The sequence below is a fragment of the Chamaea fasciata genome, unplaced genomic scaffold, assembly GCF_029207755.1.
Source record: "Chamaea fasciata isolate MVZ Bird 193981 ecotype frontalis unplaced genomic scaffold, bChaFas1.0.hap1 SCAF_16, whole genome shotgun sequence".
Classification (NCBI taxonomy): domain Eukaryota; kingdom Metazoa; phylum Chordata; class Aves; order Passeriformes; family Sylviidae; genus Chamaea; species Chamaea fasciata.
This window is the reverse complement of record NW_027094101.1, coordinates 13339807-13365627: the sequence shown is the minus strand read 5'-3', so window position 1 is coordinate 13365627 and position 25821 is coordinate 13339807. Positions and strand designations below refer to the sequence as shown.

General features: G+C 40.8%; 1 protein-coding gene across 10 annotated transcripts in view; it reads left to right on the top strand.

Annotated features, from left to right (window-relative positions):
* Positions 1-25821, top strand: part of KATNIP (katanin interacting protein) — a 56354-nt gene that overhangs the window by 14292 nt on the left and 16241 nt on the right. For 7 of the 10 annotated variants that reach the window (XR_010723231.1, XR_010723232.1, XM_066198036.1 and 4 more), the window contains 11 exons: positions 555-718; positions 1806-1882; positions 2297-2411; positions 2795-3001; positions 7094-7234; positions 8143-8190; positions 12002-12899; positions 17175-17903; positions 18473-18681; positions 22331-22394; positions 24273-24450. Coding sequence is in view for 8 of the 10 variants with exons in the window: in XM_066198036.1 (XP_066054133.1) it covers positions 555-718; positions 1806-1882; positions 2297-2411; positions 2795-3001; positions 7094-7234; positions 8143-8190; positions 12002-12899; positions 17175-17903; positions 18473-18681; positions 22331-22394; positions 24273-24450 (2830 nt within the window). In the remaining 2 variants the exon portion in view is untranslated. The remainder of the gene's footprint in view (positions 1-554; positions 719-1805; positions 1883-2296; positions 2412-2794; positions 3002-7093; positions 7235-8142; positions 8191-12001; positions 12900-17174; positions 17904-18472; positions 18682-22330; positions 22395-24272; positions 24451-25821) is intronic. The other 3 variants (XM_066198042.1, XM_066198040.1, XM_066198038.1) reach the window with 1 other exon arrangement.

The window sequence follows — 25821 nt, the reverse complement described above, 5'->3', positions numbered from 1 at the left end:
TTTGATTTCCTTTCTTTCAAACCTGTTTCTAGGCTGTGATGTTTCTGTTTCTCCATGAAGTTTGGGAAGATTGGGATTCGTGTGGGCATTGTGATGACTGCTTAAGTGATAAGGTCATTTATTTTGCCTTGTAAATTGCAACTCCTGACTCCCCTTGTTTTGCTAGAAGTCTCTGGGGATTCCTCCAAAATAGCTGAATACCCCAATTATAAACTCCTGCTGTGCTTAAATTATATTTACTTCCCTTCAATGGACTATTACAAGGCATTTCCACTAAATACCAGAACAAAGCAATCTAAAAGCATAAAAATAATGGTTCCAATTTGTCTGTTTTCCTCTCCTTACGATGCTGTTTTAACTGTTGCCTAAAGAAGATGTGACTTGGAATCTTAACACAAAAGCAATTTGGGGGAATTCAGCTTCACTTGGGATGGTTATAGACTGCTTGCAACGCCCTGTGTCAGTAACTGAATGGGAAGTTTCAGATGTTGGAATGTTCCATACTTGCATGTCCTGAACAAGTGAATATTTCTTCCCCTTTTTTTTGGTCCCAGAGCCCTTAAGTCGACCAGAAACCTCCCTTTCAGTAACCAGGAAGAATGTGTGTGAGAAGGATCCTGACCTCTCTGTTTCAGCTGTTGTTCAAGCAGTGCAGATTGAGAATGAATTCTTGCAGGGAGATCTGCAAAGGCAAGCATTTGCCACAAGCCCCCAGAAGGTATGGCAAAAAAAAAAAAGAGAGCTGTTTGTTCAAGTAGCAAAACTCCCATGAATTACAATCTCTTACACATTAGGATTGTGTATGAATGAATGGTGATGTCCCCTAAGTGTAATTTAATTTGTGTTATTCTTCCAAAGGGTTGTTTCCTTTAATCTGCTTCCTCAGGATGGCATCCCACAGCTCCCTGTTGATTACAGGGATCACTGAGCAACTGATAGAGCAGCCATATGATGTGTCTATACAGTCAGATGCACAGCTGCAGGCCCACTTGAGCCATTTGCATCCTGCAAGCTTCTGAAACAAGGCAATGTGTGATTTCCATTCCAATAAATCCTGCCTTCCTCCAGGACTCATTAATACGGGCACTGCTCCCTGCCTTTGGTGCAGAGCTGTCCTGTACACTGCTAGATCTCACTGAGGATGAGCTGGGGACGGTTTTCTGCCCCAATGTGTTTTCATCTCTTACCTCCAGAAACCATGTTTAAAAACAATTTAAAATTCGTAAGCGAGGAAGTCAATAAAAATCATCAAAAAACTTATGTAGAGTCAAAGAGAGAGCCCATGTATTATTAGAAAGTGGCGCTTTTCCTCTGTTTTCTCTTAGGTATCTTACTGATAGCTCTTTATTTAAAAAATAAATCATTATTTTATGCTAATACAATTGAGGGATTTGGGGATTTTAAAAGACTTCATGATTTTGGAGGAGAAAGTCTAGTAGACCTGTGCCAAAGCTTTGTACAACCCTGAGTCCTACCAAATGTATACAAAAAGATTTTATAGACATATTTATATATGTGTGTGTGTGTGTGTGTGTGCGTGCATTTTCTAGTCCTCTGAGTTTGCATCTACGTTTTCTTCCACATAGAAGATCAAGCTCCAAGCTCAGCTCTTTCATTGTAAATCAAGACCAATTCCATTAAATGTACTTTAAGTTTGTATAGAGTTCCAGATGAGCTGGGCCCAAACTCTTTTTTGTTCCAGCGGTGCAGATTGATGCTGTTCTGTGAGAACAATCTAACTGAAACATGTTCATCTTTTTCTTACTTAGAAGACATTTTCTGTTTCATCTATTCTTTCTGCATAGACTGAACCTCCAGAAAAACGCCTGACAAGGACTTCAGTCACCAGAGCTGTGGAGAGATTCTGCCCTTTTGGAAGCAGGTATATATTTATGTATATTTGCTTTAGGATAACTTCCTTTTTTGAAGAGAGATTTTTTTAGAATGCCACCAGTCCAATTGGTACACCCTGAGGTCTTAAATACTTGAGACACCATGCAAGTAGCAAAGCAGGCAGGGCCTGTTTCTGTGGAGCAGGATCTGCAAACATCTCACTTTATTGTCTTCAGATCATCTCTGCATTCTCTTCTCACTCTGCCTCAGAACCAGCTGGGAACTGGAGCCCAGCTTTTTAACCAAACTCTGTGTATCTCGGGTGGAATGCTGCAGAAGTTGTCATTCAGTGTGTGAGTGCACTTTCCTGTGGGGTTCATCCTATCATCTCTTTACTTTTGCACCAACTATTTCTTAAAAATGCAGGAATTATGAGGAAATAAGCCAGAATATGTTGTTTCAGACAAAAGAAGAGACTCCTGAAAGCCTTAGTGGAGCGTGGGAGCCATTCAGCCTGTGACAGTGACAGATCCCTGGCTGGTGGCAAAGCTGGAGTAAAGTCCATGTGGAGAGAGAAGGTTTGTGCATATGTGCACCATAACTGGTGCTTCCCAGTGATATTGAAATAAAAGTATATTGAATGAGCTGTGTCACTCAGTTCTGCCTTACATCAAGGAATAAACCTATGGCAGGGCAAGAAAAGAGAATTTATCGCTGTTCATCAGAATGACAAAGGAATCAGAGAACAGAGAGTTAGTTGCCTTCTCTTCAGGCTTTTTAAGAGTGTTGATGTGTAGCAGAATTGGTATAACCCCAAATGATTGATTGAATGTCATCCAAATAGCCTTGACTTTGCAATCTTTTTGCTTCTGACCCATCAGTTTTACAGTCTGAACAATCTTTTGTTTCACATTTTATTGGTTGGTCACTGATGTTTTAACCATATTTTATTTTGGTCCAGCTGACAGCCAGTATGGAAGTACATGATGCCATTTATGTGACTATGGAACTTCTTTCCAACTGGGGGAATCCAGTGAACGTGGGCCTGAGTCAGGTGGAATTCTTTGATTTACACAACGAGAGGATCTTTGTGTCTCCTCATGACGTGGACATTCGAAATGCTGACAACGCAGGGGATTTGTGCTGCCTGGTCAATAAGAATTTAAATGTAAGACAGCTTAGTCCTGCATGTTAAAATCTCTCATTATAATATTCCTATAATACTCTATATCCAGGTTTTTTGTTCAGAAACATTTCGAACCTGACTGCATTACAACTATCTGATAAGTAAAAAAACCTACAAATATTGCTTCTTATTAACACCTCCAGCTCTCCTGTTCAAGATGTTGGTATTCAGTTACCACTTTGTTTTAGAACTGAAGTAATCCTTGTAGTCTCAAGGTACAGGAGCTTCACAGCTAATTTTTTTTCAGATGGATAATACAAATCTAAGTAAATTTATAAAGAAAATGTGCCTGTTTTCTCTTGTTCCCTTGTTCTCTTTTTACCTAGGGAAGAACCATGGAAATATAAGACTGTGTAGGTAGTTTTGAACAAGACATTAAGAAAAATATATGGCAGGTAAAAGTCTTTCATGGCTCTTGTGTGAGATAGTAAGATGAGGAGATACAAGGTGCTCCCATACTTATGACAATGGGCAAGAGGCAGTGACTGCTGTGAAAGAACTAGCAAAAGCCCACAGCCCTTCATACAGCCATAGTTTCATTTATGCTGCACATTCACTCTGTGCCATTTTTCCTGGGCCTTCAGAGCAAGGATTCTAGTAAAAAATCAGTATGATTTTAGTGGCTGAGGATATTGAAGGACCTAGTCTATTAAAAACATAAATTACAGCTCATTTCGTGTTAATGGTGCTTTTCTGCTTGCAAGGTAGATGAGATTTGAACGAGGACAAATATGCAGTACTTTGAAATTTACTTGAAACTCCTTATGGAGTATTATTTCCAGGCAAATAATACTGAAGATAGATAGAAAACAGAAAATAGAGTAAAGCATCTTCCTTACTATCTCCTGAAAATTGTAGTTTGGTTCTCATAAATACCCATTCTTCTTTTTAGGCTGTGCTGACTGGCAGGTGACACTCAGTAGTAGTAGCAGTAGTAGTAGTAGTAGTAGTAGTAGTACTAGCTGTAGTAGTGACTCTCAGACTCTCTAGATATTTATAAATTATGTAGTAATACATTCATTAAGCCATTATGAACGTGTTACTCTCAGTATTACTCATACATTTACAGATCCCATTATTCTTAAGTAATGAGCTTTTATATTTCACTGATTAATATATTCCCTTGATTTGTGACTCTGTAATCTTCTCTCTTGAGGCTGCATCCAAGATGCAATCTGGGCAGGGAATATGCTCTTAGGCTGTGGGTATGGGGTGCCTGAGCTGCAGATTCCTTCAGAAGGCAGAGCAGCATTTCCAGTTTGTGTACATTTCAGATCATACAGGAAAGCTTTAGGGTGCATTAAAAACCCAATAAATTAATCAATCTCCAAGCAATGAACATTTTCAACTGAACAAAAACTTGAAATAAAAACTTACTGTGTGGAAAACTCATTTTACCATGGTTAAAACACTTCCATCTTTGATCATTTAGGTGTACTTTTGTCTTTGAGAATACTCTTATTGAAGATGAGGGATTTTATTTTATTAGTTTATTTATTACCCTTGCAGACTTTTAAGAAGAGCACTTAAAACTACCTCCTTCCTTGTATTTTGTGATATACTGTAAAAGAAAAAATTGCCTGGCAGAATATCAAGTGCTCTCAACTTTTTCAATTAGATACAAGAAAGGAATTCTTTACTCTGAGGGTGGGGAGGCCCCGGCACAGGGTGCCCAGAGAAGCTGTGGCTGCCCCTGGATCCCTGGAAGTTTCCAAGGCCAACAGGGCATGGAGTGACCTGGGATAGTGGAAGGTGTCCCTGCCATGGCAGGGGGTTGGAACTGGATGATTTTTAAGGTCCCTTCCAACCCAAACCCAAAATCTGGGATTATGTGATTATATTTAGTAAGTCATAGATTAGGTATTTTATTGAAATTGTTTTCCACAAAACTTTTTGATTCTTATACACAGATAGAGGTCTTTTAAACCTCAAAATAACAAGGAGAGGTAAATACCTAACAAAGGTGTTCCTTCCCCATGGGGAACCCTTAGACTTGTGTCATTCCTCTTCACAGTGCTTGAGGCTTCTTGATTCTCCATCACTGACACCTGCAGTGCCCACAAGAAGCAGTGCCAATCTCCCACAAAATCTTAAGACTAAAGGTGTCTCCCCTTTTTTCTTGGTCCAGTTCAAGTGTAATTTGGACTCCTTAGCATACCAGGTTCAGCCTGATGGTTCAAAGAATTTTTGGGTTAGTTTTTTCAGCTCCAAGACAGTAAAGCCCAGGCTCAAGTACCTCTTGTGAAGGCCAAGATATGACATCACTCAATGGGGTAAAACATGAGAGTCCTCCACAGGCTCTTGAGTTTTGGTATGGACTCATCAAGGTGCCTTCAATTTCTGGTGTCAGATCTTTGACACCCTCTTGGGGAATGTTACACCTGGAAACTGGAGCCCAGCTTTTTAACCAAACTGTATCTCAGGTGGAATGCTGCAGGAGTTGTCATTCAGTGTGTGACAACCTCAGCCCTGTCAGTTATTTCCTCCGATAAACAAAATGATCTCCATGGCTGCCTCTCACTCAGGAAATGACACTTGGCCTGGCTCTGATAAACCTCTATTTTTTGGAACACTGTGTGCAGTTTCATAGAGAAACCAGTGAGAAGCAGAAACAGGTCATTTTGGTGCTTAATCAGGTGCCCTCCTGTGAAGGCACCTCTGGCTCTCAGAACACACCAGAACCTATTGATTTCTGGGGAGTCAGCTCCTGACTTGAGAGATCTGCAGATGGATTGCTTATCAGATGTTGTCTGCAGCGGGGAAATTGTTTTTTAACCATTCTTGTTCATAGCATGGCTTCAAAAACCTGATGCAGCTTTGAAGTTGACCCCAGGGTTGGGTTAACAGTGATTTGAGTACTGTCCTTCATTTCTTTGGTGTCAAGAGGCTTCTTTCTTTTGAAGTAGAAAGGATAAAACCTGTCTGGCCCTCTTATGGCTGTTTGTGCTCCAAACTGGCCTTAAAAGGAGAAACAGTCTCCCAAAGCTTTATGAGAGGCTCTGGGGCAGAGACTTTGATCAGAGTCTGGAGTACAGAGATGACCATGGTGAGAAGTGGATCTATTCCTGATGGCTCCGAACAGGTTCCAGGGCCCCAGGGCACTGTCTTTGCCATTGTTAGTCTCACAGCCAAAGGACTCTGGAGGACAGTTCTGTGGTTAATGCCTTCAGGAAAAACTGAAGCACTCACTTCACAGTGAAAAGTGTGGAAAAAGACTGCCCGTTATCTTCTGTGTGTGTATCAGTGTACTGTGTCCTTGAGAACAGAAGGGGAACTAAGCTATCAGCTACTTTCAGATCACTGGCATGTTACCCACATGTGTATTTGTGCCCTGGTTCATCTCTTTCTTGGGGTAACACTGGACATCAAATATATTAATATTCAATATTTTGATTCTGAAACTTCCTTCCTTTTGAGCTGCCACATATCCTTTTCTTACATTCCGAACACGTAGGGGTAGCAGTTCTTAACAATGTCCAGAATTAGGCATTTCTTGGTACTTTCAAATGTCTTGATTGCCAGTTGTATGTAAAATTCATGTTGAGAGTTCTGTGATGTCTTAGAAAATTTCCAGTGTAGAGTCCAGTATAGCTCTGAGGAGCTGTAAGTGAAGCTGATTATCTGCAAAGCCTGATTAAAATAGAGGCAGGCAGTAAAGTAAAATTCTCTAAGATTCCCCTCCTAAGGGGAGGAACCAGAAGCGAAGAAATTGTTACATGATTGTAGAATGTCCATTGTGCTCAGTGATCCCCCCTAGTGCCAGCAAAGCTGATTAATTTGATAAAAATAAACTGGGCTTGCTCTGCCTGTGCTCTGAGCGTGCAGATGTCTCCTGGGACAGCAGGCAGCTGACCTTTAGCTCATTGCCAGGTTGTTGGGAGCTGTCTGGCAGGCAGGAGAGTGGGATTTACTCTTGGGAAATGAGGCTGAGGTTCTGCTCTTTACGTAGGAGATTTTATGAAACGTTTACTTTTCTCATGGCCGCCTGTTGTGCTGGGGGGGTGGGGAGTTAATTAAAACACCCTGCTCCAGGAGAAGGAGCATTAGTGACAGTCCGCTTGTCTGTGTTTTTAGCTCCCCAAGGAAAGCTGCCTTTGGATGTGCCCTTTCCACCCACCCGTCCAACTTTACTTTGTTATCCGCAATCCCACCCGCTCACGTGACTTTGGTATATCCAAGATCAAGATTTGGAATTACAACACAACAACTCCCAGTGTAAGTAGTCTTTTCTCAACTCCTCTGTCTATTTGCTCTTGCCTTGCCCAGGGAAATTCAGGGATCTTCTTTCTAAAAGCATGAAATAAAAGTAGATACAATTTCCTGTAATAAAACAGGAGCTACGAAGTGTCCCTGGCTGTTGTGAAATTTGCTTTTGTCTTAATTGTAAGTGCTAACAATGTAGTGGTAATGTTTTCATGGGCACAAGAGCATTTGCTTTCAAAGCTATTAGAGATCGCTAAAGACCTAATAAAAGGCTTGCACGTCCTGTCATCAATCCTTTACTGTGGTGAGAAATAAAGATACAAAGGTAAGTGCATCTCAGTATTCAGGGCTTTCAGCTGTTTAATCACAATGTAAATAAATACGTGTTTAAATATGTGTTTTCTGGTGTCTATAAATATAAACAGGCTGACTGCTGCTCAGTTTGGGCTTTGTCACTTTAACGAGAATCATAAAATGGTTTGGGTTGGAAGGACCTTAAAGATCGTCCAGTTCCAGACCCCCCTCCCTCGGCAGGGACAATTAAAAAGTCCACTGCTGTGTGCTCATAATAAAACCAGTAATCTACTGTTTCAAGAGAGACATATCATGGCAGATGGCAGATGGTCTCTTGTCTGTGTGTTTGAATGTCACCATGAATATTATTCTTGTTTGTACACTGCAGTGTTAAGAAAAAAATCTCAGGTACTGGATCAAAGAGGATTTGCTGTCCTGGATTATAAATAAGAAGCTTTATCCCTCTGGTTTTGCTCTCATCCATGTTCTTATATAAGCACATATGGTAATTTATACATATGGAAATGGCCGTGGAAGGGACAGCTTAAAACAAAATTACTACAACATGATTTATATTTCTTTTCCTGGAATTTTAATAGCTTTTCTCACTAAAATGTGGTCTACAGGATGTTCCATCATCATTAGAGTGTGTGAAAGAGCTGCTGTTCTTGGAGGTAATGGTATGATTTGTTACCATATCTACTGAATAGAATGCAGGAAGTACACAGAAATGTTTGTCTGTGTTTCAAGGCTCTGCTTCTTTAATAACCTGCTATGAGGCAATGTGTAAAATCCATTGGCAGCATAATCCTATGGATTTTGGTGGAAATGCAGCAGTTTACCCTTGATGAAGAAATGTCTCGTTATCCTTAAGATGAACGAATAATACAAGGCAGTTCTGTCTATTTCTGTAATTTGTCATGAGGAAGTTTTGTTTAACAAGTAAAAAACCCCAAAATGCAATCAACAATTTTCTTCCTGCTAATGTAAATCCAGAGCCACATTTCTGTGTGGATTTTAGGAATCATTCTAACTGCCTTCTTTCCCTCAAAAACCACGTAATTGAGAGATGTCCAAGTACTGCTTCCAAAAATAGGCCAAAAATTAAGTCAGGCCAGTACTTTTGTATATTTGAATTTCAGAACTTGAGCCTGGAAGGAGAAAAAAATATGTCTGAAGGAAGCTGTAAAAGTCAGATGACATCATTGTCATAGATTCCTTGAGTCACTGAATTACAAGGAAGGTCTCAGAGGATGCTTCATCTTGCTTTTACTTCAGATGAGACCTGTGAAAAAGGAGGTGATTTTTAGTTTGCAGGAAGGGAACAAGTATAAGGGCAGCCAGTTTTTTGAAGTTCATCTGCAACAGTCAGACATTTTGTAACTGCTTGACACAGCCTTGAAATTGCATGGTTACTTGGTGCTATTAAAACTTTTTTCAAAGATCTAATCCAGTGTCTGTTTCATGTCTTTGCAAAACTGGGAATGGAATCAATACCTAAATGCATTATGGTCTTAGTTGCTCTCCAGTTGAATAATTTTCTTCTTCAGGAGGTTGCCTGTGTGTTTGTTCCTTCTTGTGCCTCTGTTCCTGTCCATTCTCTTGGGTTTTTTTCAGTGCTGGATTATGCCTGTATACAGACAGGTGCATTGTCTGTAAGGATGCAGCAGCTTTCTTCCAGCACAATCAGTTTTGTAGAAGAATTTTCTTTGGTTCTTGACTTCTTTTCTACTGCTTCTTTTTCACACTTTTCTGAAAAGTCAGGCAGAAGCAATTTCAGGTCCTCTGTCCAGGAGGAATTCTCAGAAAAGTGCCTCTGGTTTTAAGCTCTGTCCTTTGTGCACAAATATCACAGAAATGGCTAGAAATACCATCCTTGTTTTCTCCTTGGGAAGCACTATCCCAGCAGATACTCTGCAGTGGCTGAGGGTGCAAGCTGGGAAGGAACATCAAAAGGAACCAGAATTATTTTCACAAAATCTTTTTTCTTTCTGACCATGCTCATACCTACTTGCTTGTTCTGAGATATTGTGCCCTTTTAATTACTTTTCCATGAGGGAAAAGCCCTGCCTTGGACAAAGTATTGAGTGTTTGTTTACAGGGGGGGATTACTCCTGAGGAAGGGATTTTTCCAGCCTCACGCTTGAGGAGAGCTGAGCAGTGGTACTGGGGAAGCTGAACTGTCAATCTTTTCCACCAGAACAGATCACTAAGCAACTAGAAACTCAGAAGAGGGGTGGGAGGGAATGAAAAAGAGCAGTTCTTAGTCTTGTGCCTGCATATGTTTGTTCTTGGAGTCTCTGAGATCTGTTCAGATTTTTCCTCCCCGAGGCTCAGTCTGCTCAGGATTTTGGTGCAGATTTTCATTAGCTCTTGTGAGCTATCAGCTCTTGGAATGCCTGCCCCAGTCCAGTCTGTCTCTGTTATCCTGGAACTACCTGCCTGCTTCATCTTGGTACTGTTCAGACACCTTTTCTGCTTCTTAAAATACCTATCCCAGACATTCCAAAGCATCAGAGAACAGTGTCTCCCACTGACTGGAAAAGATATTTTGAAGTGAGCGGCCCTTTTTTGGGCTTGACTGTCCCTTTTTCAGGGACAGTGAACTCCACTATCTCATTTTGTAGTTTTCTTCTCTGTCTACCTGATCTCCTCTGCTGCTGGTGAGTGCAGCGGGATTCATTTCAAAACAAGTTGTTCTTAAGAAGTTGCTGATTTGAATTTAAAAAGATGGCATTGACAAATACTTTTCAAATGTACCCCTGCATTTTTGTGGTCCACTTCAGTTTATACCTATTTCCAGGTAAAAATGCAGAACTAAGGGCTGGGTGTTCCTAACAGCAGTAGAGCTGGAATGTTATGGAGAAATGTTCCAGTTATCCCAAATTCAACTGTGAATATCCAATATCTCTAGCATTTAAGGAGGACATTGGCAGTTTAGACATACAGAAATTTTAACAAACAGCATTATTGGGACATCCTGATAGTCTTTCCCTTCCCCATCATAATTCTAGGCAAAGCCATGCAGGTAGTTTTCAACAGATGTAATTATTGAAATGTTTTGATCCCTAGTTAGATCAATCTAGCAGTGTGCTCGTTCAAGGGGAAAAAAATGTCCTGTTTTATGGCTGACTGCATCAGCACAGAAATACAGCACTTTATGATCCTACAGGAGTTCCACAGGCAGCCAGGCTATAACAGCCAATTAAACCGAGTTTTGCAGCTGTTCACTGGGAACTCAGTGAAGGTTATCTTTTTCCTGTCAGGAATGGGTCCTGCATTCCTGCACTCACTGCTCTCCCTCACCTGGAGCTTTCTTGTCATGCCTGCATCTTCTGCTTTTCCTCTGAGTAGATCCATATTGCATTTTTTGGCCTCAGAGATGTTATTGTTGGGAAGGCAACAGGATGGAAGCAGTGAAGACTTGTAAGGCTTAAACAGTGTTTTCAGGAAGTGAAGAACCAGAGACTTTTGTGCTTGGAAGGGAAGGAGTGACTGGTTTAGTCTGGGAGCAGAGGAAAATTTAAATCAGTGTTCAAGGAGAACTGACAGGCTGGAGATGAGCAAAAGGGATGAAACTGAAACTTCTTACTTTCACAAAAGCTTCTTAGTTTTCACAAAAAGAAGGAAAGAACAGAGAGTCTCTGAAAGACTCCACAAGATGGACAAGGTAGAGAACAGAAGGGAGATGGATTGTGTCTCATCTGTATTTTCTTTGAAGTTAATGGTATTTTTGTCAAGAGGGACAAAAGGTTATATTGAAATGGTGAGGGGAATAGAAAGAACATTAGTTCTAACTTCAGTGGAATAAAAAAATCAGGTATTGGTGAGTGCCACAGAGAAGGAGAACATAAAGTTGTGAGTGGCAGAATTGTGTCTGAGATAAAGGCCTGCTGTTTAAAAGGCTAGTTAAATGTTGGAATAGGCTATCAAGGCAGATCAGTTGAAAACTGTTAAAACCAGATTTCTTCACAATGCTGTAGGTTATTTTACATTCTTCAGGGGAAAGAGATGGACTGGATGATTTTTTTTCTCACTGTACTTTCTAGCTCTGCATTTCTGTAACTCTGTAACTCTTTTTAACTTCGGTGGCTTTGATCTGGGTGATTATTCACTGTGGAACATGTGAAAGTGGTGAGTCTTGGGGATGCTGAAGCAAAATGTGCCTCTGGAATTTATATCCTGATCAAATATAATTGTAGTTAATCTAGGCTTCTTCCCTCAAGCTTTTTTAAATAATCAAACCTTGTCAGACAAAGATCATAGCAGTGTCTAGCAGGGTCTTCAGTCCTCTAAAAAAATCTTATATATTCCACAGTATTTTTTAGTAGTTTCAACTTCAGATTAAAAAGCAGTCAAAAGCACATACAGGGTTTAATTGTTTTAATCTGTCTGTTGATAAAGTGTTCAAATGTCAGAGTCTCAGAGCAGTGATATCTAATGCTTGAAAGCTTGATTGAAATCTTCATACCTTTGTTTTTGTAGGACCTTGATGTTGGAGCAAAGAAAGTGAAGTTGTATGTTGATGAGAACCTCGTATTTGATGGTGAATTAAAGAGAGGCTCTGGAGATCTCCTTGCTGACCAGAACACTACAATTGACCTTACAGATCACAAGCAAGATACCTCAGCATCTCCCTCAGTTGAGAGGAAAGAAGGAAATGCACCTGCAGGCCCAGACAAGAAAACAGACCTACATTTTAAATGCTCAGAATCAAACAGTGCTTCACTGAACTGGAAAGCTCTGCCAGAAGAAAATCTTCTTGAGCCTAAGATGAACTCAATCAGCTTTACAAAGAAAAATTTGTCGCAGTTAGAGGATGATCCAAAAGTGTTCCCATCTCAGGCTTGTATAAAAGATGCCAAAGAGGAGGCAGCAGCAGCAGCAGTTCCAGAGCATGTTCAATCTGATGATGAGCTTTGTTTGAGTGAGCAAATGGAAAAGTTAACAGGAAGAAAACTGACTGATTCTGCAGGTGCAATTCCTTCTTGGTTACAGTCATCTTCCCAGGTAACACAGAATAATCAAGTTACTCCCAGTAAGCAGAAGCCTCCATGGCTTGCCACAGAACAGAATTTCAACTCAAGATTTCAAACACAGCCAGATGAAATCATGAAAAACTTCTCAGCTCTGATAAGCGAGGATGTCAAATGTCAGAGGCATGAACTGGGAAGACCCAATAGTAGAAACGCAACTGGAGATGAGAGATCACAAATGCTGACCAGAAAGGATGCTGATGTGGACTTGGACATTTTTGACCACCTTTCTAACAAAAACTGCTGCAGTTCACAGTACCCTATGAGTGGAAGGAGAAGTGTCACGTGTGGTAAAAAGCTGGGATTAAACCCTACAAATCTTGGAGAAGATGATTCTGCTCTCAAAAGTAAGAGGTCACAATAGCAACCTTAGTACAAGTGCTGATGTGTTCTCTGTTTTGCAGAAGCACAAACTCATTTTAGGTGGGAAGGGACCTCTTGAGATTCTTGGAAGTTTACACAGGGGATATTAGTTTGGCTATTTGTGATATTTTCCTCATGAGAATACCCAGTCTCTCTGCTGATCTTGCACCTGATATGAAACACTCTTCAGAAAAATTTACATTCTGATTTAGGGGCTTTTAATTTATTTGGAGCTGCTGGAAGACTAAATTTCAGTAAATTATATTCTAAAAATTGACAGTCCTGCAGACAGCAAATGTTTGCTAGTATCAATTAAAATTTGCAGAAAGATAAAGAAGATTACATCCCAAATTTGCAGAGTTTATTTGTGTAGTAGCTTTGTGTTTTTCTCAGTGAGAATAGATGCTGAGGATATTTATTCAGAGTGAATGGAAAACTACCCTTATTTTTCTTCTCTGCTCATAACTTTACAAACCTCTCCCTCAGACATCTTGCTTATTTATGAAGAGTTTTCTAATAAATGTAGCTGTTGTCTGCTCTGTGCAGTTGATTATCCTTGTCCTCCTTCTCCAAACCTCGTGTTGGAGCTGCAGGATCCAGCTTTGTGCAGTTCTGTTCTGCCTCAGGCAGGATCCAGCAGTGTGTCCCCAGGGAACAGGAGGAGACTTGTGCAACTTCCCGAGTTCCCCTCTATCCCAACATCTGGCAATCCATGGCTATGAAATTTTCAGGGCATGAGATAATGTTTGTGTCTTTAACAAGTGTAAATAACGGAAAAGTAGAATTTCTTACCCAGAAGTTCTACTTTGTCTCTCTTTCACCCAGCTTGCCATTGCTTGGGATATATTTTTATCTTCCTTTTTCAGTTTCAAGCCATGTCACTCTCACTCCTGGTCTTTGGGCCCTTCATTCTGTGATGATCCTTGGCATTCTGTAATTCTTGAGCATTCAGTGTCTTGTCTCAAATGAAGAGTTTAATGCAAGGACAACAAGACCCAGAGAATTGAAATAAGATGTTACAAAACTACAAATGGAAATTTTTGGGGGGATTGAACATCAGAACAATTTACATGAAAATGTATCTTGCTGTATATTGAATTTGGGTGTTTACATGAAAGTAAGGGTGACAAGGGACAGAAAATGTACCTGAATGAAGTGCCAGTTCAAATTCTATAGCAGGTACTGCACATATTTTTTTCAGACAAAGGTGAGGAAAATGGTTCTTTCTAAACTTAGAATGTCTGAATTTTCCTTGTCTGACCCTCTGTGGAGAAAACAGCAATTTCATCAGTGTACCTGAAGTTCTAGCTCAAAGAAGAGAAGAACAGAGAATTTTGGAATAAGTGCCACCTGCCCTTCACCCACCCCTCTCCCTACAGCCCATTTACTGTTTCACACATTTTACAGTATCTGTTACATTAAATCCTTCACATTGGGAAAACTGTAAATAAATCCCACCGGGGGAAGTTCTGTTCAGTTGTGAAAAGGGAGGTAAATTAGGAATTTCAATGTCAACTAAAAGATGAGGGTTATAATTTTCAGTGTAATGCCCTCTGATTTTGCTCAGAGCAGGTTGTCCTGTAGTGCTTAAAGCTCCCGATGTGTTTTAGTCCCTGGGAAATTGCAGCCACCCCGCCGCTTTTGTTCTCTCTGCTGTGTGTGCAGGGTAAAGCCAACTGCAAAGTGGAGCTGAGAGAGCTTTAACAACAGGGAAACCTTTTAAGAGTGCTGGATTTTAGTTGGCCTGGGGCTGGGAGAAGGGCAGTTCCCGGTGGAGGGTGGGACAAGGGGAGGGCTCAGAGGCTCCTGTGTATGTCACAGCATGGCTTTGGTCACTAAGTGGCTCACAAGAACAACAGGAATTAGGAACAGCACGTACAGGCTTGGCTTGAGTTAATGTTGCTATAAAAACATCAAATTTTCTTTGATAACCAGTTTAATGGGCAAAGGAAATGGTGGGAGCACGCTGATAAAATTTGCAAATATCATATAATTTGGTTTATTATGAGTTAAGGAGATTGAAGAACTGCACAGAACGATGAGCTTGAGGACTGGAGCAATGGAATGCAATTCAGTAGAATGCTTGCAGGCTCATCTGGGGACTAATAACCAAAAATTAAGTTGTAAGCTGAGTAATCATCAATTGCAAATGACCGAGGAAGGGAAGAATCACGGCTGAGTAGCTGATAGCAGATTGACTGAAATGCTGGTGTGAGCAGTGATTGGAGCAGTGCACTCCCAGGATGGAGCAGCAGAGGCTTTTTGGGTCCTTGGGAAACCTCAATATCTCGACACAGGCACTTGTGAGACCTCATCTGGAAAACTGCAGCTCTGATCATCCATTTTCAGGAAAGCTGATTACCAAGTGGAACAGATACAGAGGAGAGCTTTTAGAATGATTTGGGAAATGAAGCATGTGATTGCAGCATGGAAATATGATTGCTGTTTATAACTGCAGGGAGTAAAAAAAGAGATTAACACAACAGAGGGAGAAGAAAGGTGGTTTTTTTCTATGTAGTCTTGACCCAAAATGTAGTTTACTAAAGTGTCGAGAGGAATTGTGTGATGTGTGTTGCCATCAGAAGCTGAATTGGTGGTTCAAGACGCTTCTGAACCCACAGGGAAGTTGGATGTTTGAGGTATCATTAATAAATAATGCATTTTAGATTCTTAAAAGAAAAAAGCCACACCCCTGTAAGCCTTCAGCCATTGGTGTCTGGCTTTGGGTCACCTCTGCTTTCCTTTCAGAGCTCCACTTCTCCTGTTACCGCTCCTTAAAGTAGCTCACAAACCTCTTAACACTGCACTGCCCTAGAGGGGCTTCAGAACTGGAACCTCTGGACTGTTGGAAGTATTTCATGTTTGAAAAAGAAAAGAGAAAACCCCTCCCAAACAAGAAAGTCAATGGATGTTAAATACCCTTCTGTATTCTGCTCATCCCGAAATTTTTGAGCTTTGACATTTTCAAGGGGTAAAATATATGTACAGTACCTTGTCCAGGTGAATTGTGAGGCTCTGGGATGTATTGTTGAGGATCACCCACCTCTGGAGTGTCTGTACTGGTAGTGGTGTGAGCAAGAGAGGGACTTACAAATGTCTGATGTTCTCTGAAATATGAACCTTTGCTTTATGTCTGCATTTTCCTTATGGTGTAAGGAGGAGTGGCCAGGTTGGTCTCCAGCCTTTCATTCTGGAAGACAACCCTTTTCCAGGTAGTTTCCCATCTGCTTTAAAATTCTTAATTTTATCTCACATGTCCCCACTGTAAATGATTATTTGCCATGGATAGGTTAGGAATATTGCTTCTTCCCAGTATTTCCAAAAACACTAAAAGTTAAAAGTTAGTCTTGAGCAGTCTTTTGGGAAAACTTTATTTTACATTTCACAGCAATTGGCACTTATTCTTGATAACCATTTGTTTTAGTATCCACCCAAGGACACTGTACAGAAGTAAAATCTGACCCACGGGCCTGTAATTGTTTAGTACTCCACTTCCTTTTCTTCATTTATTTGAAGAAAATACATGAGTGTCTGCTTTATTGAAAATCTTGGTTATTATCTGTTCTTAATTGTTTTGAGGTGGAAATGAAGCAGTTCCCCAGTGCAGCCACAGGGAGAACATGCTTTGCTCCCACTGTGCCCCTCTGATTTGTTGTCCTTGCTGCATTCCCATTGGACGTCTTATCATTATCCTCCTACATCTCACACTTGCTGAAAAGTGGGAAAAATATTTGGACATTACCTGCCTAAAATGCAGTGCTCACCTCATCCTCCCTGTTTGCTGAACCTTTTCCCACCACTTTTCTTTATGTACCTGTGGCTCATTTTGAGAGGAAGAACCAGCTTTTCTCTGTAATGCTTTACATTAACCAGTTCAGCCATTCCCAGCTGTATGAAAGATCTGCAGCAATGCAGAGGGATGATTTAAACTCTTGTGACAGCCACACAATAAGTTTCACTGGGCAAAATCCCAATTTCTTTAAGGACTGAGGCAAGAATTCACAGCCTCAAACTTAGTTGCTGTTTGCACCATGGCAGGAGTTCTGCTCCTCCACAGGTAAAAGTGATTTTGTTCATTGTGTCTGAGTGGGGAAGGGAAACTGGGACATGTGGCCTTCGTGATAGAGAGGCAAAATAAAAGTGCTGCTGTCAGAGAATTTCCCAGTGAGGGACACAGCATCATTCTGCAAAGTCAGTGTTCGAGTGGTTTGCTCCCAGTCCTGTTTGTACATTAAATGCCTTTGTAATGTTGTTTTCAGATGAAGACTTTCACATCAAGGACGTAGCAACCTCTAGAATGAAGTGGTGCAGTGAGCAAGAACACACTCTGCAGGAGTCCTGGAACTCCTTGGTGAAATTTAATTATTCCCACCGTGGTCGGATCTCGAACATGGATTTTCAAGGGGATATCTTTGATGAATTTCTCCATCAACAGAAAATCAACCGGCCTGGAGACTATCAGAGAAAGGAGGGACTACAAACACTACCCAAGAGGCAAGAGGAAGAAAATTCTGTGGAGATACAGGATGGAAGTGATTTTAAAATCCCTGTTTTACCTTACGGGCAGCACTTGGTGATAGACATCCGAACAACGTGGGGAGACAGACATTATGTTGGTCTTAATGGAATTGAAATTTTCAGTTCTAAAGGAGAGCCTGTTCAGATTGCAAAAATAACAGCTGAACCCCCTGATATAAATATTTTACCAGCTTATGGAAATGATCCCAGGATAGTAACCAACCTAATAGATGGGGTGAATCGGACCCAGGATGATATGCACCTCTGGCTGGCACCATTCACCCCTGGAAAACCTCACTTTGTTTTTATTGACTTTGTGAATTCCTGTCAGGTAGCGATGATTAGGATCTGGAATTACAATAAATCCCGCATCCACTCCTTCCGAGGTGTGAAAGACATTATCATGGTGTTGGATGAGCAGTGCATCTTTAAAGGAGAGATTGCCAAAGCCTCAGGAACCCTGTCTGGAGGTAGGCTATCATTTCTTATTTTCCTTGTGCAAACAGCAGTACAATACAAACAAAATACATTTAGCTTGTTTGTTATCACTTTCCACTTCAAAGCAAGCTGGCACTTTGTGTGGTGTTTAATTTAAAACCATAATGCAAAGCCCATTAATGCGTTCTTCAGTGATACTGGGGATTTTAGCAGCATACAGAGCTAATCTCTGTTTTTAACTATGTCTTAGCAACAAATCTGTGTTTTATTCACATCAGGTAGGCACTAGAAATTTCAAAGTTGCAGCTCTTTGGTTGTTTTCACACACGTGGTCTTTTGGAAAAGGTGATTGGGAAGCTTTTTTCCCCATTTTCTTTTATATTTATTTGAAAACTGACTGAATTCTCTAGGTTATTGAATTGTGAGATATCAGTTTGAGAGTGAAACACTAATTATAGCTGTAGTCAGTATCAATTCGCCATATATTATCTTTAAACACTGCTGCAAATTAAATGCAAAGAATGACCAAAAATAGTTTTTTTTTCATTCTTTTTATTCCTTTTGCATTATTTCTCCATTTAATTCTGTGTGTTGCCTTCAGCTCCTGAGCACTTTGGGGATACCATATTGTTCACTACTGATGATGATATTCTTGAAGCGATTTACTGCTATGATGAGACATATGATGGAGAAATGGGAGATTCCAGCTCCCTGAGATATGAGGAAGAGCTGAAGAGGCCAACGACTGCAGACAGGGAGGGAGATGAGAGACCTTTTACACAAGCAGGGTTGAGAACAGAGGAACAACAGGTAGGAGCCTCTCTGTTCAAGACTCTCTGTTTGAAACATGGAAGTAATGGACACATTTCCAGGCAGGAATAAAACTGCAGAAGAACTAACACAATTGTGACTATTTTAAAGATTTTTTGTTTCACCAGATCAATAATTTATGCTATTTTTTAACGCCTTAAAGGTCCTCCAAATGTTGATTTCCCTGATTCATTAAGCCTTCTTCTTTACTTAGTGGGATGGAGACCAGGGGGAATTCTTTACGATTTGGGTGTTCCTGAAGGTTTCTGCACTGTCAGTGATTTTTCCCATACGGTTACTCCTGTCACGAGCAGCTGTGCTCCCTGGCACTCCAAACCAAAAGGTTTTATCATATTTTTCACATTGCTGATTTCTTCCTCCACAAATTAAGGGTGTTAAATGAGAAGGATCTCTTCCTCTCAACCCTCCCCTTATTTTTTCTCTTTTTCTTTCCTGGCTACTAGCATTGTCACAGGTTTGGGTGCATTTTGCAGCATAAAAACGCCTCTTTTCTAGTCCATGCAGAAGGTATTTCACTCTTTGGAGGAAGGCTGTATTTCCAAGCACTTGAGCTCTTGCCTTATGCCATTCCAGCCCAGCAGTCCAGTGTCTGAGCAAAGATCCCACAGGATTTTCTCAAGATGGTGTGTGGCAGTCTTTGACCTGTTTTCCTTAAAATTTTCTACTTTCTCAGGGTCTTCCTGACCACCATCCGTTGCATCAGTGAGGTTTTCTAGAGTTCACACCCTTACCTGTGAGTCTGTTAGGAAATCCAAAGATCCAAATCAATCCATATTCCAGGTGCTCCAGCCAAAATCTTCCCAGGGATATATGGTTCCTAATGAGCCTTGTGTGGTTGCCAAACCTTCCCCTTCTGTCTTGTCCTCTTTTTCTGTTGGCTCACAAGACAAAAGGAGATCCAATGGCATTGGAATTTGATCTCTCTGTTAAGATCAGGAGTCAGTGGCCTTAACTCTTGGACTTCTGCAGTAATTTTGATCCCATCTTTGCTTGCAGTATCTGGAACTGCTCAGAACCGTGTGCAGTGCGGGACTTCATGAAGACAAACTGCAGGTGGTCTTTCTTTTCCTGATCACATGTTTATTGTGAGCATTCCCCAGGACCTCTTCCATGGCAGAAGCTTGGCCCTGGACTGTCTGGTCCTTGCTCAGACACAGGCTCTGCCTTTCCTTTTGCTGTTCAGCTGTGATGCCCTTCACAACCCTGGTCTAACTCTGACACTGCTGTGTCAGCAGTGGAATAACCAAAGCTATTGTGCCTGAGCCATTGATCTCTCTGTCACTGGGTATTTGCTGGTACCATCAGGATTTCTGTAGGGGGATGTTTATGCTACCAGAGTGATACAGATACACTGCACAATTTGTCTTCCCCACCCTAATGTTGTCAGACCTGTATGGACTAGTTTGAGCAGCCCCTGCTGTTGATCATTCCCCTTTATTCCCTGCTGCACATTCAGTAGATGAAATGGTGTGTTTCACTGAAAACTTTCCAAAAGCTCTTACAGAGGTGTCTTACTTTTCTCTCAGTGTTATCCATGGCCATCTGTCTGTCCATGAATTCAGGAATCCTTAACATGTAGATTTTGTAACAGATCAAACCTGTGGCTATGGCACTTGGTTCAACCCTGGGGCCAATAGTGGCTGCGTGAAGAGAACGAAAGAACAGCACAAACACAGAGTGGTGTTTCTCTGAAACACTCATTCAGCCCTTAGAAATGTGTCTCACAAGGACTTTTTAACTTAACCTCTGTGTTTAATATCCTGCCACAGATTTTTAGTGCATTAATTCATCCACCAGCTTTTTGAACCCGAGTGCACTTTTAAAATTTACAGTGCTTCATGGCAGGTTTCCCAACTGAACCTGCACGGCACAAAGAACCTCCTTCTGTTTGTTGTTACCTTCATTTAATGTTCTCTAGCTTTTGTGTTGGAAGAAAGTAAACAGTTATTTCCCACTCCCTTCTTCAAGCCACTCAGGAGATTTATATCCCTGTGTTAGTCTTCTAAATCTTTTCCAGAATGGTTGCTCCTACTTTAGTTATTCCTCACAGGGAAGGTGTTGGACAGTGTGGTCAGGTGTAAGACCATGGTAATACTTTCTACTTTTTATTGCTTTTCCAATAACTCCTGTATTATGGTGGTGTTTTGTTTTAGCCATAGGAGTCTAAGAACACAGGTAGGACAATGCTCACTAGCAGAAGAAGTTAAAATAGTAGAAAATGAGACCATATCAGAAAGAAAATATATTGGGATCGTCAGTGCAATGGAATCATCAGGAAGACATCTGAGTAGATAAGAAGGAGAATAGAGGTGATAACGTGCCCTGGCACAAATAGCTTATGGTCTGTTAGGGAGAGCATTATTTTGCAATCAGTGCCTTTTATTGTGTCCATGGCTTTTGATTTTCGGTGAAGTTGCAAATTTTAATTCCCAGCCTGGTGTTTTAGAATTGTTTTGAGGAACAGAACTGGTTTCTGAGAGAGGTACCTCCAGTGAGAGAGGTTTTTCCACTTCGTGGGTTCTGTGGGTTTGTTTCAGAGCCCATTTCTTGTTCAGTCTCGCCTGAATTGCCTTGATTCCCTCAGGGACATTTGCTGCCACATGGAGGATATTGCAGTCTGGGAACACATGAGATCCTGGGGATCGGTGGTTAAATTGCAGGGATCTAATGGGACACTAGAAGACAAGTGTTGTCAAGTCTTTATTTATTTTTCTTAGGCACAGTGGAGATCCATTAGATGTATTGTGGATGACAGGAAGTTTATTTTTAATGATGAATTAAAGAGAAAGTCTGGACTTCTAATTTCCTGTTTGGCCTTTTGACTACTTATGAGGATTGAGCTGATGTTTTTATAGAACTACTTATAAAAATGCCAAGATTTCATTCTAATCTACTATTATTTATTTTGGAGCCAGTACTGGTATATGTGAAGTTAGGATTGTTTTCTCTGTGTGTAGCATTTTTACATTTGTCCACAGAGAACAGCATTTGTCATTTTATCACACTTAGTGAAGTGAATTCTATCTGCAGTCCTTTGCCATTTTTGTCTTTACTACCCTGATTGCCCCAGTGTGATCAGCAAATTTTGTCATCTGTTTCTTCACTTTTCTGAATAGCATAGGCAATTTTTAATTAGCATTGCCAGAGCACGAGCACAAGCTTTTGGACAAGTTTGCTTGTTTGTTCTGCCTCTTAATTCTTGAGAAGAAATTGGGGTGGCACTCTCTGGTCTTGACTTCCTTCCAGACTCCTTGTCTCTGCAACAGATTTGCAACATATTGCAGATACAGCATATTATCACTTGCTGATGGCAGTCTGCAGGGGAATAAGTGTGATTTAAAGATTTCAGCTTCTTTGGGAAGAGGTAGCTCACACTATAGAGTCTCCCATTTCACATTTCTGTATGCACTAAGCAAAAAACCTGCCCAGAGTCTTGGCTTTCTAAGAACCCACCTGATATTCTACATTTTGAGTCATGTTTTCCATTATTTGCAGGACAGCCTGGGTGGAGAGGCACAGGGGAGATTGATATACTAAAAGAAACAGGTATAAATATCAGACTTTATAAGCAGTCAGTGTAAATGTAATACTGAACCTGTTCCTTGCACCTGTTGGACTTTCTTTTTAGGTTCAAGAGCCAGACTCTGTCTCTGAAGGCATACCAAAGGAAACAGGAATATTTACTGGAAAATGTGAGTTCTTACATTTACATCTTGCTTAACCAGCCTTCCCCCAAACATGTTATCTGATCTGTCAGAGCTGTACAGCACTTTGTGATAGATGCCAGGTCTAGAATAAAGAAGAGTCATTGAATATTTAAGGCAGAAGCTTTGTTTGCTATGGCATTTACAACATTATATTGGAACAGTTGGCTTTTAATCTTAGAAAAATAACATTAGCCATTTGCCTAGTCCCTGAATGGGATTTCTAATAGCTGTGTCCCTTACCCAGTAATTCTCTCCCAATCCTTTGTATTTATGTAGACTGACTGAATTTTTTAGATTGGATTGACAATAGAAACCCTACAGTAAAGCTAGATCAGAGTGTTATATCCCTGCTTAAGTACCTGATTTATTATCCTGTACCAAGCCAGCTCTCTGTGGGCCTCTCAGCTGTCGTCCAGACTGTTTCTGGATAGCCCAAAAGCTTCAGGAGCAGTTCCTGGTCCTTTGACAAGAATTTCCAGCAGGGTGTTAGGAAATGCTTTTCGCCCTGAGAGCAATCCAACACTGGATTGAGAGGGTTTGGAATCTGCCAGCCTCGGAGACAGGAAAACTTCCCCTGGATAAAGTCCTGAGAGCCTTGATGCTGGACTTGTTCTGAGCTTGGAGCTGCATTAGACACCTCCAGAGGTCCCTTTTCCCCTTGTCATCCTCAGAGTCTGTGAAGGAATCCTAAGCTCTGGGGAATACTCAATCTGTGTGGATGGCTGCTTCAGTGCAGTTTTCCACCGGAGAACAGACTGATTCTCCTGAGAGCTCCTGCCTGCTTGTACCCCAAGGAGCTTTGGTCTCAGCACTGGCCTTGGGAGTTGTATCTGCTGCCAGCTGTAGCCACAGCTCCAGATTTGTCAGCTGACAGAGCTATTCATGTCTCTGTGTCCCTCCAAATGCTGGTGAGATCTTACACCCAAGTGAATCTCTGTGTGTATCAAGACTTGCTCTGTCTTTTTAGGGGTAACTGGGCTGGATGTTTTATGAGGTTTAATGCTTGTTTATTCTACAAACATCATGACTACTGGTGCTTCTTTAGATACCACCCAACCTGACTATTTGTGAGTTTCTATAGTGTGTGAAATGAAAGGTATTTTTAATTTACAGGGATTATTTTTATAGAACCTGATCAGATCGGAATTTCACTTGTTACATCTGTGCATGCTATTTCTCTCTTTTCAGTAAGGCATAAAACAGGTGGAACAGGAGATTCACATTCAGCCTTTTGTCCATCCAGCTTTCCTTTCCTGTTTATTTTCTGGAGATACAGCCTAATCAATATTTCTGCTTTCCCCATAAAAATGCTTCCATGTGTCCGGTTCTGATGTGAAGAAAACAACTTAAAAACATTAGTAAACTGATCTTTTTCTTTGCCTTAACTGTGAGTAGGTGTTCTCTAAAAATGTATGGGTTTCTGAGAGGCTGGATTTATATGAATCTATACAGTCACTTAGCTGGTGAAAGATGATGGATAGACCTCAGACTAATGGGTCTTCTCCGTGTCTGCATAATCACAAAATCTGTCATGTAACTGCTTAAATGTGTCACTGGCTGGCTGTCAGTGTGCAGGCCCAGTGATGAGGCACTGGGAACGTGCTTGATCAGCACTTGTGTAATTTCAAGTGAACAAGGTGTTGGTAGCACGTTAAAGGGCTCTGACACAGATTAAAAGAAGCTGCTGTTACATGGAGGTGGGCAAACAAAGCAGGAAATATCCAATTCCAGGATATAAAGTGATTTAATCTATACAAAATATCCATGCTGCTAATCACTGGGGTTTGCACTCATGTTTGTATTGGCTCATTACTACAGACCAGTAAGTTTACAGAGACATTAAATGTATATTCCTTTATGTAGGCCTGCAACTGAACTTTACCATGACCTGGGGAGACTCTCATTACCTGGGACTGACAGGACTTGAGGTGATAGGAAAGGATGGTCAAGCATTAAAAATCAATGCAGAACAGATTTCTGCTTCACCCCAAGACTTAAATGATCTTCCAGAGTACACAGGAGATTCCAGAACGTTAGAAAAGTAAGTAAGCAAAGAATTGGGATGCATTTTACATCAGATTTTCTAAAGTGACAGATTTCTATAAGCTTCAGTTATGTTAACACATGTTAATGTGAACATGATTTTCATCTCATCACTGCTCATTCTTGGAATTCACAGGCTGTCCAGGAACAGCTTGTTGTGGAAACATGAATGAGATGTTTCCAAAAGATGGTGTTTGAGCTGGGAGATGAGAACATGCCTGGTTGGTGTTTCTGCCAAGGACTTTCCAGGAAGAAATGTGGGTGTTCTGTAGCATCTGTCTGTGCATACTGAGTGATATTTATGCAGGATTTCTGGATAATTTCAAGGAAAATTTTCACGTTAGCGAAGAGTGAGGATGTGTTGGGGAATTGCATCAATAGGTGCCATTCTTTTGGCCATTTTGCAGAGCTTTTTTTTTTTTTTCTTGGCAAATCTAATGAAGTTTTCTTCATTGACAAGTATCCTAAGATTAACTTGTGCATGTAAATGGCAGCAGTATAGAAATTATAGGCTAGAGATCTGGAGAGGACTTGGCATTTGGATGTTATTGAAGCTGCATCCTGTTGTTTCTGAGTCATCTCTCCCATTTTTAAAGGGTATTTTTGGTTGTAATCCTGTCTTGCTGGCATGTTTATGGGCTGTGACCAGGTTTATGAATTAGGACTTGTCTTTTCAAAGGCTCTGGAGTCTTCCTTAGAATGTTGTATTTATCTCCATGCACACTAACTCCGTTGTTTGTAGTTTCTGCTAACCTGAGTGATTGCAGATATCGACCTTCCTTGTGTGCAATTCCTTGTTCCTTCTGCCATCTTATATGAAAATCTCCTCTGTAGGCAGTTGCTGGTCGAAGAAATCTTCCCATGACATTCCCTGTGATAAACAGATTCTGGTGGGGGAGTCTCTCCAGACCCCACCCTAATAGACCCAGATACAAAGAATTAATTTACCTTTTTTGTTGGTGCCTTCTCTCTGAATGCTCCTTTTTCAGCCTAGTGATATGTTGATCCTACAGAATTTCTGGCAAGCTTTCTGCCCCTGATGTATTTGAGGGATTTTATTTATTGTATCTTTTGCTTGCTAGCCTTCAGACTCTTTTTTTGGCCTGTGCATACGCATTTAACCTTCCAGAGTTTATGAGTCTATCAATTGAGGGCTTTTTTGATCATGAATTTTGCTGAAAGATGGCCCATAATAACTTTGTTTATCCTGCTACTGAGCCAGGCTGGTTTTGAGTTTTCAAATCCTTTTTCTTCCTAACATCTTTCTTAGTAAGTGGGTTATATTTTAAAATTTTTTTTTTTTTTTTTTTTTTTTTTTTTACATTCTTGATTGTTTTGCTGGAGAACTTTTTAGGCCACAAGATACAGA